This window comes from Aythya ferina (assembly GCF_964211825.1).
Source record: "Aythya ferina genome assembly, chromosome: 12".
Taxonomy (NCBI): Eukaryota; Metazoa; Chordata; class Aves; order Anseriformes; family Anatidae; genus Aythya; species Aythya ferina.
Window position 1 is genome coordinate 13,219,430 of NC_140308.1, and position 20,001 is coordinate 13,239,430.

The 20,001-nt window shown below is 45.3% G+C and overlaps 2 protein-coding genes across 2 annotated transcripts in view; both read left to right on the plus strand.

Moving 5' to 3' along the window:
• Positions 1–49: 49 nt before the first annotated feature.
• NUDT21 (nudix hydrolase 21) lies at positions 50–7,029 on the plus strand. Its single transcript, XM_084533560.1, has 7 exons — positions 50–259; positions 2,228–2,428; positions 3,642–3,705; positions 4,404–4,493; positions 5,196–5,271; positions 5,640–5,754; positions 6,743–7,029. The coding sequence occupies exons 1-7, from the start codon at positions 144–146 to the stop codon at positions 6,762–6,764; spliced, it is 684 nt and encodes a 227-aa protein (XP_084389686.1). The 5' UTR covers positions 50–143; the 3' UTR covers positions 6,765–7,029.
• Positions 7,030–7,838: 809 nt separating this feature from the next.
• AMFR (autocrine motility factor receptor) overlaps positions 7,839–20,001 on the plus strand; it is a 29,944-nt gene continuing 17,781 nt past the window's right edge. Inside the window, exons 1-7 of the mRNA XM_084533534.1 lie at positions 7,839–8,236; positions 9,589–9,681; positions 11,454–11,618; positions 13,305–13,457; positions 17,748–17,788; positions 18,297–18,429; positions 18,977–19,110. Of these exons, the coding sequence (XP_084389660.1) occupies positions 8,018–8,236; positions 9,589–9,681; positions 11,454–11,618; positions 13,305–13,457; positions 17,748–17,788; positions 18,297–18,429; positions 18,977–19,110 (938 nt within the window). The 5' untranslated portion in view covers positions 7,839–8,017. The remainder of the gene's footprint in view (positions 8,237–9,588; positions 9,682–11,453; positions 11,619–13,304; positions 13,458–17,747; positions 17,789–18,296; positions 18,430–18,976; positions 19,111–20,001) is intronic.

The window sequence follows — 20,001 nt, forward strand, 5'->3', positions numbered from 1 at the left end:
AGGCGGGGACTACAACTCCCAGCGTCCCCCGCGCGCGCGCGCGGGAGGACCTCGTCTCTATGGTCGGAAGCGCGGCGCGTTGAGGCGGCTTCCGGGTGGTTGATGGCGGACGGCGCTCCCGCCGGCCTGCTGCCCTCGCCGCCATGTCGGTGGTGCCGCCCAACCGCTCGCAGACCGGCTGGCCCCGCGGGGTCAACCAGTTCGGCAATAAGTACATCCAGCAGACCAAGCCGCTCACCCTTGAGAGGACCATCAACCTGTGAGCGCCCCGACAGCGCTCGGCCCGCGCCGGGGGGAGGCTGTGAGGGGCCCTGGGGGGCTGCTGAGGGGCTCTGGGGGGCTCTGAGGGGTTCCGGGTGCAGCAAGGGAGGCTTTCAGGCAGGAGCAGAGGCTCAGGGCAGTGCTCATTGCTCTCTGCAACTGCCTGAAGTGAAGCTGTGGGGAGCTGGGGTCGGCCTCTTCTCGCAGGTACCCAGCAATAGGACCAGAGGGAATGGGTTCAAGGTGCCCCAGGGGAGGTTCAGGTTGGAAATCAGGAGACATTGCTGCTCAGAAAGAGCGGTCAGGCACTGGGGTGGGTTGCCCAGGGAGGTGGTGGAGTCACCGACCCTGGGGGTGTTCAGGGAGAGGTTGGACCTGGTGCCTGGGGACGTGGTTAGTGGGTGACAGCAGTGGTCAGACCAGGTGATCTTAGAGGTCTCTTCCAACCTGTATGAATCTATGGTTCTATGTTTCTAGGGGGTCAGGGAGAGGTGGCATGGGGCGAGGGGTGGCCCCTCTGCCCCTCTTGCAGCTTTCAGGGTGACTCCTGGGAGAGCAGCGGGGCTCTGCTGCCTTTGAGCTCACCCATCGTGGGCAGCAGCGTGTGGTTAGATCCCCCTGCTGCCAAGTGAGCCAGGTGTTTTAATTCAACTTCACTTTGGTTGCTCCCTGACAAAGTTCATATCTGTGGCAATTAGCGCAATTATTTGTACTTTTATTGCACGAGAAGGCATCTATTTCTGCTGCCTTCTCTGAGTAAACTCTGATGCATTCTTTGGGAAATACGCCTGTCAAGCTGCAAAGCAGTAAATGTGAACTGCAATAGTCCATATTCGCTGTTAGCCCTTAATCAAACAAATTAGTGTGTATGGCTTGGTACAGCTGGGTTTATTCACAGTTAGAGTCTTATTGCAGAAGTTTGAATGCTAGTTTCAAAGGTTGGGATATTTTTGTGGTGTTTCTGAAGAGAAGAATCAGCAGGAAACTATTCCCAACTTTTTTTGTAAAGCACGAGCTAACAGTTTTGAGGTAGGAACTGATGTACCCACACACACATGGTATAGGGTATTACAGGGTAACACAGCGGGTTGTTAGTATGGCTCTCTGGGAATCAGAAAGAAAGGAAATGAATGGAAACGTAGGTGGTTCTAAGTGCAGGGGAGAAGCTTGCTCATGAACGTATCAGCAGCTAGGAAATGAATTTTGGCTCACTTGTGTGCCTGAGAATGGCTCCAGCAGCTGGAAGTGGGTTGTGATTTCTTTACTTGCATTTAGTTGTACAATAATGCTTTCCTGTTGCCCTCTGTGCCTTCTTGGACTGTTTAATTTCTTAAGTTTTCCTTTCTTCTGATTCTTCTCTCCGTATTCAGTCCCTGTTGCCTATAGAAATCCCTTCAGGATACACTGCGTTGTTCCTAGAGGAAGCAGAGGTCCAGCACCAAAGCCACCTGCGTGATCTGCTCAAGCTCTTCTTACCCCAGGCCCCCAGCCCTGCCCTTGACACTCAGTGTTCCCCTTCCGTGATCCAGGCATCTCATTTTCCCCATCAAAGCAAACCCTCTTCTAACAGTTCAGTTCTCAGGCTCTTCATCACTCCTGCAGAAACGGGAGCTGTCCCGTGCAGCTTCCATCCTTCCCAGCAGTTCTCTCCCGTCCCTTTCCCAGCTCCTCTCAGAGCCTCGGCTGCCGTTGCTCTGCGGTGTGCAGGTCCAAGCGGGCTGCTGGCACTTCTGGAGTTCCCTGCCTGCTTCTGAATCAGCCCCGTAACATCGTGTCCAGTCAGCCTGGCTTCCTGTGCTTGTATCTCCTCGAGCAGATCTTGAAGTCATGCGGGTGCTGCAACTCAGCTTGCCACCTCCCTATGAGAGCAACCGAGTTACCCTTTGCTCAAGCAGGGACAGTTTGTGTGCTTGTGATTTAAATCCACCCTTCTTGTCATGCTGTAACCTATTTCTTTTCCTTATAGGTATCCTCTTACCAACTATACCTTTGGTACAAAGGAGCCCCTCTATGAGAAGGACAGCTCAGTGGCAGCTCGCTTTCAACGCATGAGAGAAGAATTTGACAAAATCGGCATGAGGCGGACCGTGGAAGGGGTTCTGATCGTACACGAGCATAGGCTGCCCCACGTGCTGTTACTGCAGCTGGGGACGACTTTCTTCAAGCTGTAAGTCTCTGCTTATTGTACCGACCTTCCTAATCCAACCTTAACATCCCAGACCTCTAAATGTGCTTATTAGAAGCTAAAATGTGGCCGGCTCTGTTAGGAGTTCTGAAGGGGATTCATTTGTTGCCAGGACATAATCTGGTTTTTTGGATGATGAAGTTTTCTTCTGAAATACGTGTGTTTGACTCATGAGTGGGGTCACTTTGGGTTTGGACCAGCTGGAAATCTTAGTTACAGTGCATCAGCAGTCCTGTTTAACACTCTTATCAGAGACAGCCTTTTGTTCTCACACTGTTAGGAAAGCAGTTATGCTTAAATACCCATATGGTGTGGCTGCAGAAATGGTAAAATGAAGCTCGGGGCATAAACCCTGATAAACACGGAATGGGATCCGTTTACAAAACTGCTGGGTAGGCTGGAGGCAATAAGAAAGGCATTTGAATGTGTGAGGAAAAACATGTCAGTTAGTTTAATAGTTTTCGCTACTGGAGTGAAATTTTAGTTTGGATCATACGTTTGTGGTGGTGGAGCTTGTTTTCTTGTTTTAAACTGGGTGGACTGGACTTGAGACGAGTTACAACCAGTAACACACGCAGTGGATGTTCTTAACGCTTGCGGTGTTTGCTCTCAAGTGAGGGGGAAAAATCTAACTTGGTATCCAGGTGCTTTTTAGACATTTTGATGTGGGATGTGTGTGTGGACTAAGTAGGCTGGACTCTGACCATTTTTCAGAAAAACTTGTGATGTAAATGTCCTTTTATTCTTTCATTAATCTTGCATTAAATGCAGGAGGGTTCCCCACTTGACTTTTATGCTTCTGTATGCTTCACTAAGGGCTGCTTTTGAGATTAGAGCAACTACAGTTGATACTTACAACCTTTTCTTTGATTTCTGATGGTTTTGTATTGCTGTTTAAGTTTTACCTTTTAAATGCCCTGTTCATTAACAAGCGTATTGTCATACTTTTGTCCCATTGACGTTAAAGTCTTGTGTACAGTTTTATTTTTCAAAGGGACATGTGGTAGCCCTTTCAGTTTTGGTGAAGGCTATCCTTTTGTCTTAAGCTTTAACAAGGTTAGATGTGGAAGTTCAGGTGCAAGAGCCTTGAGTGAATTCGTAACTCCCCGCCTGGAAGCATGTCCGAACTTACCTGTGAAAGTCTGTCAATACTGTAACGCGTAAACCTAGCTTTAATCATTGATTATTTTAACAGACCTGGTGGTGAACTCAATCCAGGAGAAGATGAGGTAGAGGGGCTCAAACGCTTAATGACAGAGGTCTGTTTTCTTTCGTTATGTTGCAATTCTGGAATGTTATAGAATGTTGAATTGTTCTAGAGTTAGTAGAATAGCCAAAGAATTAAAGTAGTCTCCTTATCACTTCTGTTATTCTGATGCCTTTGTGTTTGGTTGTAAAATGTTCTTGGGCAGCTAACAACGTAAAGCAGTCGGTTCTCGTTCACCTGCGTGGTGAGAGGGTAACCGAGCGGTCCAGTGGCAGCCCCCCTTCCTACCACTCAAGCCCTGTGCTCGTTTTCAGCTTTGCTTTTGGGCTGGCTTCAGGCAAGTGAGTGTGTAGGTGGGCTGTAAACTATGATGCTGAGCACGACTGAGGACAAGTTTTTGAGACAGTTTTCACAACACACTGATTAATAGCTTAAATGCGCTCTGCTGAACCTCAGTTAATACTGTCAGGTAGTATAATGTGGCATTTTGTTCTTTCTGTGGTAGTACAACTGAACGTAGCATGGAATTTGGAATGTTTTCTAAAGTGTCCTTGTCCTGTCAAGAGAGGTTTCTATGATAAAATGTCACTTTACACAAATATTCTTTAAAAAATAAATAAATAAAAAAGCTGTTCCAGAGTAGTCCTGATCTACATCCCTTATTACAACAAGTCTTTGTGCTTCCAGTGTATGTTTTCTGAAATTTTTGCTTGGGGCATTTAATTTTGACTGTGACTGGGTATTTGATAGATACTGGGCCGTCAGGATGGTGTTCAGCAAGACTGGGTGATCGATGACTGCATTGGCAACTGGTGGAGACCGAACTTCGAACCTCCGCAGGTGAGCACATCTCTCACGTCTCTTGGCTTTCATTTTCTTCAATATTGATCATTTTTTCCAAAAGTTTTCAATCTGCCAGTTGGGCTTTTAGACTATCTGCTATGTGAGCTGTTAGTTGGTTTTTTTTTTTTTTTTTTTTTTTTTTTTTAATCTATTTCATCTGCTTTCTGTGACTGAGGACAAACTCCAAAGTTTTTCAAGTTTTTCTTGTGGAAACTGCCTCTGCCTCGTCACGCCTGTCCTGATGGATGAGAAAGCATGGATGTAATAGTTTCCAGTCCCTTGCTAAGCTAGGCACTCCATTTAAACTCATTTAAGCTATTTTAACCACAATGGAAACTTGTTCACTGGTACAGATGGAGCAGATGCCCTGTGAATAAAATGGTCTGACTGCTCCAGTTCTGAATGCTTCGATCCTGCGAATACTTGCTCAGTTTGCTATTACACATTTCTGTTCTGTTGGGTTGTGTTAACTGGTAATGAGTGTTGGTACCTCTTGAGATCCTCTGGAGAGTTGTGAAGGCAACAGGATTCCTTCTTGATCCTTTCTCACAAAAGCTGTTTTCATTATTTGTTGCCATGAAGAAACAACGTAGGATGTGCTGAAAACTCGGACAGCGCTTAATAACTTATACATGAGCATTTAAGAACACATAGTATTTTCAAAGCTCTGTATGACCAAACTTTTTATATTTCTTCCAGTATCCCTATATCCCAGCTCATATTACAAAACCAAAAGAGCACAAAAAGCTTTTCTTGGTCCAGCTTCAAGAAAAGGGTAAGTGTTTGCTACAGAATATTGGATTTATAAAACTCTAAATGCTCGCACTTCATGCAAGGAAATGTGGTAGCAAGTTAATTTTCATATGCTTGCAGTTGTTTATAGTTAAGCATTAAAAAAAATAAATTCTGGTATCAGTTTTGAAGCTAGGTGATCCTCTGAACACAAGGTCCTAGTAAATTCCCATTCTTGCTCCCACACCATGTGTACAACTCTGTATTTAACTGTGAAGGGAATAAACCTGCTCTAGTACTACAGTGCTGTATGTAGCAATCTTGCTTAGAGATTGGGGGGGTGATACCTTGTCTGAATGCTTGGTGGATGGTTTTTTTGTTTAATATTAATCAACTCACCTTTATTTGTAGCTTTGTTTGCAGTCCCCAAAAATTACAAACTGGTCGCTGCACCGTTGTTTGAGCTCTATGACAACGCACCAGGATATGGACCTATTATTTCCAGCCTTCCTCAACTTTTGAGCAGGTATATTATGTTCATATGTGAGGTAGTTTTGGGGAACTTTGACACCAAAGCAAGGCTAGGCACTACAGAAGCAAATTATGAAAAGGTTGCAGCTATCCCAAAGAGCTTAGAGTTTGTCTCGCACAAGTTGTGGTGGATGCATAATGTCAGGTGAAGAGCTGAGGGGCACGAGGACGTATTAGATGGTGTGGACACTTCAGAGGCAGTGGTTGCATCTTGCCAGCACCAAAATCCCATTTGGAAGTTTTAACAGAGGAAAACCTGAAAGTGCATGCGCAGCTTCGCCCCTGCTAAGTACCAGCTTCTTACAAGTGTTTGGGACAGTGTGAGAGGAAAAGCCAAGATGCTTATTTGAAGCACTGAGTTATGTGCTGTGTGTTTTCCTCCGTCTAGTCCCAATTTTGGTACTTGTTGCTCAGGGCCTTTCCCCCTCCCTGCTCTGCCTAAAGTACCAGGGAAGCACGGGCTATTACACAGCCAAACTCCAGTTTGGCACCAGAGCAATGGCTGCATCCCAACAAAGGACATCAGGAAGCTGAGATGGAGGCTTCCTTTCGCTTTGTGTGTGCACAGTGCTATTCTGTCTGCTGGGAAATGTAGTTGACAAGAATTAGCTCTTCTGCTGAGTCTGTCTGCTACCTTTCGAGTGTGTAAAACTGGCTCTGATGACAGAAATGCTGTGAGAGTTACCGATGGGTTACATAACTCTCACTGGTATTTTCATATCTGTGAAGCTCTCTAAAGAGATGAAATAATTATTTCTTTTGCAGCCTTAAGAGACAGATGTGCAATGCTAGCATAGCATTGGCTGTTAAAAATAATGCTTCTTGCTATGCTAAAGTCGTCTTATGGAAAAAAAAATCACTTTTCCTCTGTCAGATGGAGTCTTATCAAGAGCAAAACGAAAACATTTGCTTATTCATTCCAAAATGTCAGTTAAATGAAAACAACAAAAGTCTCTCACGTGGTATAACCCTTTTAATTTTAGGTTCAACTTTATCTACAACTGAGCTCCCATATACCCGAAGAGTCTGACAGAAGAAGCCGTCTCTGTGAGCACAGCTTTAAAATGTAGAAAAAAGAATGTGTGTGACAAGGATTTTTTTTATGTTGTTCTTTACCTGAAGTCCACTGAACTTTCTCTTGTATGAATAGAGAAGCGAATCTCAACTGTTTGAGTAGTGGGATGGCAATGTGATAGATATCAGTGTTTTAATCACTTTTCATTGTAATACTCACCTTTTTTTTGTACAACATTAAACAAAATGGGTCTGATTCTCTTTGTCTTCCAGTGTGTTTTTTTTTTCTGTGGTTGTCTTCTACTTTTAAGAGCATATTTTAAAATTTGTTACTTGAGCAATACAGAAAACCTCGAGAACAAGAGGAGGATCTGACCATTCAGGGCACATCTGACTGTGCCCTAATTTTCATCCCTGAGCAGAGACTTAGTCTGAGGGAGAGATTCAGAAGTACAACTAGGTGCAAGATAATTTTGAGCCTTTTTTTAACTTGAAGAACTGAGTTTCTGTTTTGAGCGAGAGTATAAATAATTAAAGCCATTTTAAAAAACTTATTCAAAATAATCTGTAGGCATTGCTGTTTGTACAGGGCTTTCACAAAATAAAACGTGCATCTTCACCCTCTCTGTCCCCTGAAGAAAGCAACAGCCTAACACAAGTCAATTCTGCTGGACAGGCCTGAGAGCCAATTAAATACAGAAGTCAGATTCATTTTATATATTTGTAGCAGGACTGAGCTTGGCTCATGTTGGAGTGTGCCAATGCCTCATGCAGGCGGTTCTGCATGATGCCGACCTCCTGGTGCTGTGTCATGGTGCGAGGGATCCCAGCACCCCAGCTCCCTCTCCCCAACACTTCAGCCTCCTGCAGGTTGCAGCAGCCCACACATCTCCGCGCATTTTTATTCACATACTCAGCCGCTGCCTTCACCCTTCTGCCGCAGCCTTGCTCCGAATCCCGCTCGTGCCCTGTGCCGGGCGGCGGACCCGCCCCTCCCCGGCTCGGGGGGACCCCAACGGCCGCCCGGGGGCCGCTCCTCAGCACCCCCCGCCCCGAGCCGGGAGCCGGGGCCGCTCCCCGGGGCCTTCCCTTCCCCTTCTCTTTCTCTTTCTCCTTCTCCTTCCCCTTCCCCGGCCCCGGCGGGGGCGGCGCGGCCCGGCCCCGGCGAGGGGCGGTACCGGGGGCCGTGCGGGCGGGCTGTAGGCCGCAGGAAGCGGGCCCGCGGCCCGCAGGGGGGCTCCGCGATGCCGCTGCTGTTCCTGGAGCGCTTCCCCTGGCCCAGCCTCCGCACCTACACCGCGCTCAGCGCCCTGGCGCTGCTGGCAGCCGCCCTCAGCGCCTACCGAGCCCTCGGACGGGCCCCCGAATCCGCCGCCGGTTCCACCGCCGAGCTGCAGGCGCGGGGCGGGCCGCGGGCCCTGGACGTCGCCTCCTTCCTGCTCGCCGACAGCCTCTGCGTCTGGGTGAGGCCCGGGACGGCCGCAGGGGGCTCGGCCCTCAGCGCCCCGCAGCCCCCGGGGCTCCCCCGGGCTCCCCCTCCCGGGTCCTGCAGCGGGGCCGGGGCCTGTGGTGGTGGGCGGGGGGGCTCGGCTGCAGCCCTGCTTGGGCGCCCGGGCTGAGGGCGAGGGGGGCAGCGGGGCCTGAGCTCTTCCCGGTGAGAGGTTTGGGGGAAAATCGGGGGAAATCGGCACTGTGGAGGGGGTGCTGCGGGGCCCTGAGCACTTAGAGCCCTGGAAGTGCTCAGGTGGCTCGGCTGGGGAGCTTTGTGAGGCTCTATCAGCGCTTTGAGCCCACGCTTTCTGTATTTTTTTCAAGAATTAATACTTAAAGGCACATAGATAAGAGGAAACATCCACGCATTCTTTAAAAAAAATACTTATATACCTCTAGAAGCACAAACGAGTTTCAGAGATGATAGCGTAAGAGTAAATTTCTTGCTTTGCTGATTTCCCTGTGGTCTGGCTGGAGTCGAGGCTCGGCAGGGGGATGTCAGAAATGCCCGGCTGAAATCTTGCCGCTGAACTTCCTGATGTTTGTCAGTGAGAGGTGGTGTTTGCTGTAATGCAGGTGTTCGGCTTCCTCGCTTGGCCGAGGCTTAGGTTTTGAGAATGCTGAGCACATTCAGCCTGCTGAGGCTGTTCGGAAACTTGGCGTTAGGACCTTAAATTAAGAGCCCTGGAAAAGTTGATTGTGTGCCTTAGGCATGACAGGGCGATGCTGCATCATCGCCTCCCCCCGCCTCTTAGTGTTTCGGGTAGGTCAACAGATAATTACAAATTTCTTCATCAGATCTGACAGTTTTCCAGGCCCGCGTGTTCGGCTCCTTACTGCTTTGCTTTAAACCAGGCTCCCAGGAAAGATGTGAGCAGGGTTGTTACAGAAAGCTTGCATGCTACTGTGTGTTTCAAGTAACAACAGATTGAAGGTGGAGTTGTTTAAGATGTATGCTTAACATGCAGCTCCTGCACGTGAAGCAAAATAAGCGTCCTGGTGAGCTGTAGGTTTTGACCCCATGCTCCTTAGTGCTAAAGTTTGCTAATCTGCATAAAACAGTTTATCACAAAGCGTTGGGTTTGTTGGATTTACTGGTATATCAAGTGTTAGTATTTCTAGAAAGGAGTTGTGACTTATCAGCTACTGTCCCTATCTTAGAAGAGGCCAGGCTTAAATTTCACCAAAAAAAAAAAAAAAAAAGGCAGCCAGAACTATTTAATAAACAAAGGAAGGCTCTGTTAGACTCGTTCTTTCCCCCTCTCTCCCTCCCTTTTTGAGTAGGGCAAAAGTATTTGTTACTGACTGCTTTATTCCCTTGCAGGTACTAGTGAACACTGCCTGCTGTTTTCTGATGTTGGTTGCTAAACTAATCCAGTATGTGGTGTTTGGTCCTCTTCGTGTCAGTGAGAGGCAGGTAAGAGAGCAATGCATTGCCCTGGTGTCTCTGGTGTTGAATAATTTCGTGGTGTGTGACTGGTGTGGTTTTCTATAGGGAACTGCTTAAGTTACACAATAAATTTTAAAACAAATTTAATTCCTACTACTTGGAGTTCTCACTTCTGAAAATGGTATCCAGTGACACCATTCAGAAAACAATCCACCCAAGAAACCCCTCGTAGTTAGCCAGTATATCTGCAGTTACAAACTTCCAGTTCATGTCTGGAGCGAACCTTTCTTTTTCATTGTCCTAATTATATTTTATAAGCCCACGGTCAGCTTGAAAATCCTGCTTCCTTAATATACACTTGGTCAGATTTCTTACAAGTCCACCTTGTCTCATGGTATTTATAACATCCATATATTCTTCCGTAGTCTGATTGCATTTGGCAGCATTTCCCCATTACATTTCATAGTTAGTTATCAGCACTGGCAGCTGGAGTTCCCTCTTGTACTTTGATTTTTGCCTTGATTGCTCGAGAAGTGCACGTGCTCTCCAGCCCCAGGCACTGAGTGGATGCCTGATCCACCCCAGGTGTACGAGGCAGTAGGTAGGCATGTGCCCGGAGAAAGGAGGTGATCAGGTCTGAAGGCTCATGCTGCTCGTCCTGCTCTGAGGCTATGTGAGAATGTTTTTTAAAAAGCCCCATTTTATTTTTAAAGCAGGATCCTGCAAAAGATGAAAGCAGCAGCAGTGGTTGGAATAGTATATATTTTAAAAATAATTGTGTAATTGCAGTGCTCTAGGAAAAATCAGGTCATGATTATTTTTGACACGCAGAGCCGAGGCACCTAAATCTTCATGAATAGCCATGGATCCCTCACAGCGTATTGTGCTTGTGATTCCCTCCCCTTACAGCCTCCAAGTGAGGTGTTTTACAAACAGGGCACTCTGAAATTGCATCGGGCCAGACTTCTTTTTCCATCTGTGTTGACTGTGAGGATGTGGCATTGTAACCAGTGATAATTTCCAAGATGTTCTCCACCCTCTTAAAACGAGAAGTGGCAGTCAATAACTGTGGATCCATTTGCTTTTGGACAGTGGGATAAGCTTCAGTCCTCATTTAGAGGTTATTAACATTGGTGAGCCAAAAGTGGCAGCATTGGGAAGGAATTCTGGGTGTGTCTTAACTCTTGTCCTGGTGATTTCATTGTGTTCCTTAACCAAGCATTCTATTCCATAACATTGTTCTCTCCTCAACAAACTGGCTTTCTGTCTGCTGCTTGAGAAGATCATACTTTTTCTTTCATGCTGCATGTGCGTGGGAATAGTTTTTTTTTTTTTTTATATATTGCTCATCCATTTCATTCTCCACTGTAGGCATTGTGCTTTTTAAGAGCTGACTTTTTATCTTTATCTCTACTTTTGACAGGTACTTTTGGGAGCATGGTGCTAGGATATTTGGACATCTTGTCTAGCTTAATGTGGCTGTTCTTCTGGTCAGCACAGCAGGGAGAACTTTGTGTCTGAGGCCCAGTAGCTGTGTTGCTTGGGTGTGGAAAATCAAATATTAGGGACTTCTAATGTTTTTAGTATTTTTTTTTTTTTAATTCAGTAATGGTAACAAATAACTATTATAGATGTGTATGCATCTGGCTTTTGCTAACACATTGTCATGTTCCTGTTTCCATCTTCTTTCTCTCTTTCCCTCCCTCACTCCCCTACATATTATTTACTTTGGGCAGGGAGTTTTATGCATGTGGATTATCAGTGCTTTCACGGCAGTAACCAAACATCTTCCTTTTCAGCATCTCAAGGATAAGTTCTGGAATTTCATCTTCTACAAGTTCATCTTTATTTTTGGCGTGCTGAATGTTCAGACAGTGGAAGAAGTGGTCATGTGGTGCCTCTGGTTCTCTGGGCTCGTGTTTCTTCATCTCATGGTTCAGCTCTGCAAGGATCGCTTTGAATATGTAAGTTTTGATTAAGGGCTATCTTTTGGGTTATGCAAATTCCACTTCTGGTTTAGGCACTGGCTCATTAGAGGTTGCAAACAGATCATTGAGACCTTTTCCCCACCTGAGGTGCTGAACATGTGCACCTTCCATTAGCTTCAAATAGGTGCTTAGGAATGCCACGTCAATCTTACTCCTTCAGTTTTCCCAGCAGATAAATAGAGCCGAAGAGGTTTATTTTCTTTAATAAATTGCTCCTTGCATGTGCCCTGTAATTACTGTTACATAATGCTGTGCGATGTTTTCATAGCTCTTCTCAGTGAAGAAATCTTGACAACAGAACATCCTGTAGAACAGTGCCCTTCAGGAGTGGTCCATAAAACCTCCTTCTGTGAATTCCGTACTCATGTTTCAAGCTCATTTACATCTACCCAGTGTTGACTGCCAATGTCTGTATAATACACAGCACAACATTCTTCATAAGATATATCCAGTTTCTGTTAATACCAGGAATAATTTTGGTTGAGAGACACAAGAAAGCTAGGCAAGGAAGAGGGAACTGGAATTTGAACAATAAATCTTGCTCTTTAAACATTTATAATGCACATACATTTTCCTCAGCTTCTCTGTCCTGGATAAACCTTTGAACTAAATTGAATCCATGAATTTCCTTTTGGTAGCTTTGCAATTTATTATTATTTTTATTAATATCCAGTAAGGCCTGTTAATTCACAAGTAGCTAAGCACTAAGCTTGAAATTAGATTGGTTGGGGTTAGGAAAATCGAGGCAGAAATGAACGAGGCAGACATATAGTAGTCTTGGTGTAGTTCAGAAAGCTGTAAAAGAACAAAGCTCGTGTGGGAAAGAATCCTTATTATATCCCTCCGCCTTCAAAGCATGTATATAAAACAAGGAAGAAAGAACCAATTTAAAAACAAAGGGAGTCAACTTCAGTCAGACCAGAATGAAGCTTTGGGCAACTCCTTTCCTCGTCCCATTCTTCCCTTTCCTACCCTGAAAATAAGGGGATGTAACGTTAAAATCCATCACCTCTTGGGTCATTTTTGATTTATACAGTAGCCTACTGTTAAAGTAGTGTAGATAATTAATATGTTATATATGCTATTGAATGAGACACAAAACTATTTTCAGTAGGCTCTGTCCAGCAGTCTCTAGCTGCAAGTGAGTTTTGGGGGGAGATCTCTAGTTTTATCAATGTCATTAAGTTCTGGAAGATAAAGCTGGACAAATTCAGGTTAGCTGTGAGGTAAAAGAAAACTCACGCAGAGTAATTATTCCCATTGCTCAAAGCCCTTAAATCAAGGTTAGTTGTCTTTCTAAAGCACATGTTCATCTGAAGCAGATGCTGTGGGTTTGATACAGAAACTACTGGGTGAGAAAGTGCCTGTGTTTTTCTCACACAGGTGACCTGAACATTATATCAGATAATCATAATGATCCCTTCTGGCTTGAAAAAAACACCCCGTGAATGTAAATGACAGGGACATGAGCAATGCTTTGGGGTGGTGCATGGTTTTAGCTTTATTCCCCATCACTTACTGCTACTCTGCATGGTTGAGGTTGCAAAACCTCATGGTTTTATTCTGGAAAGCAAAAGATTTTCCTGAACTAGGAGGTGAGTATGGAGGGCAGGGTGGATGAAGTGCTTCTTTAAACCTGTTACTTATGTTTTTGTGTTGCAGCTCTCCTTTTCTCCTACGACACCCATGAGCAGCCACATCAGAGTGCTGACCCTGCTCATCGCCATGCTCCTGTCCTGCTGCGGCCTGGCCGTCGTCTGTGCAGTTATTGGCTACACCCATGGCATGCACACCTTGGCTTTCATGGCAGCAGAGGTGAGGCTACCTTCAGGTGTCTTTGTTTCTGCCGTGCTTTTCATTCCTTCTTTGGGGTGTATGACACTCCTTGGTGGGTTTTCTTTTAGCTTCACACAAGGAAGAAACTCTGAAGATGCATAAAATCCCCCCCTCTTTGTTTTAGAGTAGTTGCCAGATCTGCGTGCTTTCCCTGCTTAGAGCTTAACCCCACAAATACTCTTTGTCTGAAGAAGAGGATGAGAAGCTAAATCTGTAAGATGATGCTGAAATCAAGTGGCAGGGTATGAAAAAATAATGGTTGTGCTTCATGAACATTGCAAGAAGGGTTAGTTGAAATGGCCATTAGAGAGAGAGAGAGACGGTGTACACGAACATGTAATGTGCACTTCAGCCTGTTTCTCTGAGGTGGTATTTTCTATTTCATTTCTCCCAGACAGGAGCATGACTAACATCGTTCCCCTAAGGCATGCTCATGGGGTTTGCTTCTGTTTGTGTGAAAAGTTGCATCCTGGGTGAGCTGAGCAGCTCGTGTTTGTGCACTCCTCTAAACATCAATACGTTTGTGGGGCAAGCATCAATGTGTTTGTGGGGCAAAGATCGGCATGCTTGTGACACGGTGGTTGTTGCACTCTGCCTGAGGAAGTGACAGTCTTACAGGGGTGGCAACCAGTGTAGCTGCAATTAAGTCACACAGGCACATCCTTAGTTCAGATAGCATGTGTGATTTATTTTGCCTTTCCACTATCTTGAATTCATACTCAGAGTTAGTGAGGAGGACAGAAAACAATCAGCTGGTACATCTTAGGGTACTGTGCTGGTCACACCACAGCTCAGTTATTTAACACATCGATTTACTTTCCCTTAAATACAAGAATATGCTGTGGGGCCAGGTTTGCAGTTACGTGATGGAAGGATACTGAAGATTTCTGTCTGTTTCTAATAGCTGGGGTTTCATTCGTGGTGCATCTTTTATCTTGGCTCGGCAGAAGGAAGTATCTGCCTTGTACCCGCCTGGGGCAGGTTTATCAGGGAGGGTCATGGTTCTGAAGTGTTGCTTCTTGGCTCTGAACAATGTCTTGGTGGATGTGTTTTGGGCTGCAGGATGGGGCCCAGGTATTTGTTCCAGTGGGTTCTGTTCTGCCTGCTTATTAATAAAGGAGAGCGTAAGTGTGTGGTCCTCAACCAAGCTGTAGGTGTGCAGCAGAGGAGGTTTGTGGAGAATGTGTAGGAAAAGGTCTCCTGGTCTTTGAGGCCATTTGGAGCTGAGGTTTGCTGCTGGGTTTGCTAGCCACAGGTCAACTCCAGAAAGCTGCCTGATCGTTCACTGACCTCACTGATACTTTGGCCTCTGCAGTACCCAAAAGCAGTCAGCTCCAAGTCTCTGCTTTGTGTACGCAAATGAGCCCTTCTCGTTGTTGTGACTCACCTCCCTGATAACGGCCCTGGCTGTTTTCTCATAGTTCATGATAAAATATAGCACAGAACCATTCCCTCTTTACTCTTTGTCCTGTTTGCAATTTTATAGACTTTTCACCTGTTTCCCTTCTGATTCTCCTTCCAGCAGAAGAAATCTAGTCTGTTTAATCTTTCCTCGTGTGAAATTGTCCAACCTTGTCCTTTCCTGCACCTTTTTAATATGGGTGGCCATGGGGAGTTTCCTTGGTTTCGGTAGCCAGCACTCATGTAAATGGAGTAAAGCATTCAGGCTTCTTTCCGTACAGGTACTAGCAGTGACACCTCGTGGTCCTCGAGCTCTCAGCACTTTTTGCATCAAAGCTTGAAGGCTGAAATGTTTTCTTGGTGGTGGCTCGGGTGACGCTGTTCGAGAGGGACCCTGCCAAACGTGTTCCATTAGCGTGTGTTTAATTACATTAAGTTGCATTAAGTTATTCATCTCTCTCCTGACTCTGCAAGCATTGATTTTTAGCTTGATGCCTGAGGGTTTTCAGTAGAGCAATACGGATGTTTTCCTTGGGCTTTAGCTAGGCGTCCCCTTGTTCTGTGGTGTTGGTCAGTGTTTTCCTTCCTGCAAAGGGCGGATGTGAAATGTGGAAGTGCCCAGAGAAGGTTGAATAAGGACAGTCTGGTTGTTTCTTCTTTTTCTGTATGTGAACACTGAGGATTGTTTTGCTGTGATGTCTGCCACTGGAGAATTACAGTGTAATAATGACCATCCTGTCCCTCTTCGCACCTTTCTTATTTTAAGAAACGATTTCTCCATTCCTGCAGCAAACGTACTCTAATCCAGTTCCGTATGTCTCAGTTAAGCCCGTATAATTAACGATAGCGATGTTCAGATCTCGGCATCATGCCTTCCAGGTATTAGTGTATTTTCCTGCATAACTTCTTGTCCCACACCCATCATCTTACTGCCTCCCAGCAGCATGTTCACGTACAGGACCAGTACCTGCCAGCTGCCTCCTGGCACAGAGACCCCCGGGGACAGGAGTGTGTGCAGCGAGGCAGTTTGATCAGAGCAGAGCAAGAGCTGTGTGAGTGTCGTCACTGACAGCATCCTGCCATGCTCTCAGACCCCAGGCTGCCCAGTTGTGTAACTGGTGATGCAACGTTACGCACTCTGCAAAGTATCTCAGCGTGCTGAAAGGCGTTTCTGGAAACACTGGAGGAACTGGAGACCATCGCCGTGACCCAGTCCTTGTTGTTCTGGTGCTGATGCTCTCGCTGCCTCAGCACTAACCGGTACAAATCATGTCTTGGCAACAAAACGTTGAAATTTTAAAGAGGAGTACTGAAATTCTGTAGATTCCAAATGCTGACTTACATTTTAACCTCTCTGAAAAGTTTCAGAGTTGGAGTCTTCAGCTTTCTACCTGACAGATGTCTTCCTTATTGGAGACGATGCCGTGCAGGCTGGTTTGTGCTCAATGGCATATCCATCCAGCAGCTCAGGTTCTGTTTTACCACTTGCATGGTTAGAATTTGGACATATTTACTTTTTTCTGTGGTCTGCTCAAAGCTTCTCTGTAGCCAGAAACCTCCTGAGAACAAAGTGCAGCCTCTTTCTGTTACCCACAGACGGGGTAACAGAGACAGGAGGGGGTCTCATGACATGCCCCACAGGAGCAGCTGATGTGTTGATTGATATTTTTATGAAAGATGTTTGTCTTGAGAACAGAACGGGGTGCTAGGTGACTCGCTGTTACGTTCTTGGTTGTTTCTGTGTTATTTGAACGATTTGTGTGTCTCAGCCTGAAGCCCTCGTTAGGACAAAAGTTGACTGGTGTGATAGGCACAGAAAAAAAATTACTTAAAGCCACCTAGTAAATAGTTGGCAGATATGCTGGACATTACTGAGGGTTAAATATACTTAGAGAAGCATTTTAAGAACACTTTTTACAAATGGAAAAAGTATTCAGAACAACTGTGCTAGTGCTGTACCAGGAAGGTAGCGTTTTGGACTGTTTTTGCATGACTATTTAATGCTTATGCTGAAGGTATGCCATCAGGCAGCTTTAGAGAAGTGGTTTGCAGTTGCTCCTCACAAATCCTTTGCATCTTGGTGTCTCTTGGCAGTTGCCAGCCATGGGGTGGCATGGGCAGTGTGCAGGGGGCTCGTCCTGTCTGATCTCTCACTGGGATGGTACAGCAAAGGGAGGGGACGCTGGGGCCAGGCAGGTGAGACAGAGAGAGAGGTGACCTAGAAACCTCTACAGAGGTCTAGAAACACACCTTTGTGGTGACTTGTCTTCAGACTTCTGGTCTGCTTACACTTCGTGATGCACTCAGGTTTTTTCTCTGTGCTCAACCTAGAGAAGTAAGTATCACTGGGGAGAGAAGTTATTTAGCCCTTGTTCACATCTTAGCAAAAGGGGGGAAATGACTTGAAAGTGCTTCTCTGGTTCTTCCTTCAGTTGCTGCTGCTGTCTGGTTCAGCATTTTCTTTAGTGGTGGGATGAGGAGGGGCCTGCTGCCCTCACCAGGAGGTGATGGGTGGGATTGTGATATCGATGCCAAGTGATGAGAATTGGAAATGATAATGTCACATAAATGGGGGGGGGGAAAGAGGGGCTTAGAGGCTGTGATGCTCTTCGCTGCTCTGTGAGCACTGCGTATTTGAGCTCTGCAAGGATCGATTTCTTCTCTAGGTGGAAGAAATTTCAATTTATGTATAATCTTCATGTTTATTACAGGTACATTACACACATGCAGTCGTCTGTAATGACCATTGTTTCACAGGAATTTGTTCAGCTGCACTAAATACGTTGTGTTTGAGCCCTCAGCCCCTGCCTCAGTACCACTGCCCATGCCAGGATGTTGTTAACATGTCATTTTTTTCCTTTTTTGCAGTCTCTGCTTGTGACAGTCAGAACTGCTCACGTGATTTTACGGTGAGTAGCCCGTGTTTTCTGTGATGGTTGTTCAAGAAGGGAGCGTACACGGCGTGTGCATTTAAGAGCTGTGTGTAGTTAACTTGCTGAATTGCAAATGTATATTTGGAGATGGGCAAAGGCAGTTAACTTCTGCCCCTACTGCTTTTTAAATACAATTTCTGCAATGCATGGATAGCTTTAGTGGGTGCTCGTAGTACTGTGCTAAGGTATGGATTAAAACGCTGCTGCCTGGGGATTGATTTATGCTATTTAATGTTATTTTACTGGTTTTCTTTTAAGATCCTGATCTCTGTAACTTTTCCTTGAAGGAAGTAGCATGCATGTGTATCTGTAAGGCACGTGTAGGACATGATGTGTAGGGCAGAACCTCTGTGTTCTGGTCACCATTGGCCTTTCAGGTCTGTCATGAAGCTCCAAAATCTTGCCTGAGAAGCACTTGAGAAGCTGAAAAACGTGGGTCTCTAGTTAATGAAAAACATAAAATAATGTTACTCTGCTCTCGCAGATATGTAATTCATCTCTGGGATCTCAACCATGAAGGAACATGGGAAGGCAAAGGCACTTACGTGTACTACACAGATTTTATCATGGAGCTCACCCTGCTTTCGCTGGACTTGATGCATCACATTCACATGCTGGTATGAAATATTGGAGACAATGTTAAGCAAAGAAACTTGCCTTAAAATAGAGTGTTGGGTATATGCATTTTAAATATATATAATTATTGTTTTGCTTATTTTATGAACCAACTGTAGAAAAGTCTTTAAATTAAGAGGAGAATGTAGTGCAGGGGATTCTGTCATTCCTTCCTCCTGTGCAGTTTGAAGTCCTCACAAATAATTTTGTTATGGAGTATGAACTATGGCATAATTACCTATTTAATAGGTGTTTAATTAGCTCTGTTATTGAGTAATCAGACTGAATTATTTTCACTGGTAGCAGTGGATGGTAAAATGAATGACACTTGAATACAGTTTATCCTCATTACAAATGCTGTGCTGCTCATGTTTGAGGACGTAAAGAGCAGCAGTTCCTGTGCACAAGTGTGGTTAGTTTGCTCTCAAGTACTGGTTTCTTGAAATATTTTTCGCTTAAGAGCTAATGCAGTTTCTTGTGGCTGCCTCCTGGTTCCCACAGTGTTTGTTTCTGATCACTTTTCTCTCTTTTCTCCTTTCTTTCCCAAAGCTGTTTGGCAATATCTGGCTGTCAATGGCGAGCCTGGTGATTTTCATGCAGCTGCGCTACCTGTTTCATGAGGTTCAACGAAGAATTCGGCGGCACAAGAACTACCTGCGTGTGGTTGGAAACATGGAGGCTAGGTGAGCTTCTTACTTGCTCTGGGGTACTGGTTTTTATCTTGCATAGAGAATCCCAGTCAAGAAGTTGGGGTTCTCTTGTGTTACTTTGAAACATGATGACAGGTTGTGATCTGGAGAGATACAGTCTTCCAAATCCAACTCTTAAATCTTCACACTCTAGGGATACGTAGGAGTGACTTTTATAAAAGCAGTATGTCAGGTAACAACTATTATCGGTCACAAGTGAACTCCCCTGTCCAGTATTTCTTCTCCCTTGTCTACTGCCCTAAGCGGTAGGGGTGGCACAAGCTCTGCAGAGCTCTGCCTGGTTCAGTTGTCACATATTGACTTTGGCTGGGATAGAAATAAATGCTTTTAATTTCCTTAGGCCATGCCATTCAGTTACTGCCTGAAATTTAATCAAAATATTAATTAAAAAAGATCTGTTCAGCCTTTAAGTATGAGTTTATTAAACCGACTCCAAACTAGTTCTGTACTTGGAGTGGAGCTGAGAGCCCCTCAGGATTACTTTACGCCATCCCTCTGTACTCTGGCAGTGTGGCAATGTAGAGAAATGGAGAGGCCTGCTAAAACCTAGGGTTGTGCCAGGTGCTTTGTTTTTCTTTTTTTCTTTTTTTTTTTTGGTTTTCTTTGTGAAAGGTTATCTAGTGTCTGTAATAGCAGGCTAAGAGCTGCAGAACAAAGTTCATCCCCAGTGCATTATTTCTTTTCAGTAAGATGCAATTGCTAAACTCCTCGAAGTTACTCACAAAGCTGTTTGAGTTGCAAGTGTCTTATCTCAGACATCTTACCTGAGTCATTTAACATGGTTTTGTCATCCTGATTGTCCTGGAAGAACCACATTCTAGCTTCTTGCTGAAGTTGTCAGTGGAAGCTGGCTTCGTGCATTTG

Excerpts from the sequence above, each read along its gene's own strand:
- NUDT21 (XM_084533560.1), top strand. The coding sequence starts at position 144 with ATGTCGGTGGTGCCGCCCAACCGCTCGCAGACCGGCTGGCCCCGCGGG. Across the intron at positions 3,706-4,403 it reads TCAAACGCTTAATGACAGAG|ATACTGGGCCGTCAGGATGG; the intron begins GTCTGTTTTCTT and ends GGTATTTGATAG. Across the intron at positions 5,755-6,742 it reads CTTCCTCAACTTTTGAGCAG|GTTCAACTTTATCTACAACT; the intron begins GTATATTATGTT and ends TTTTAATTTTAG.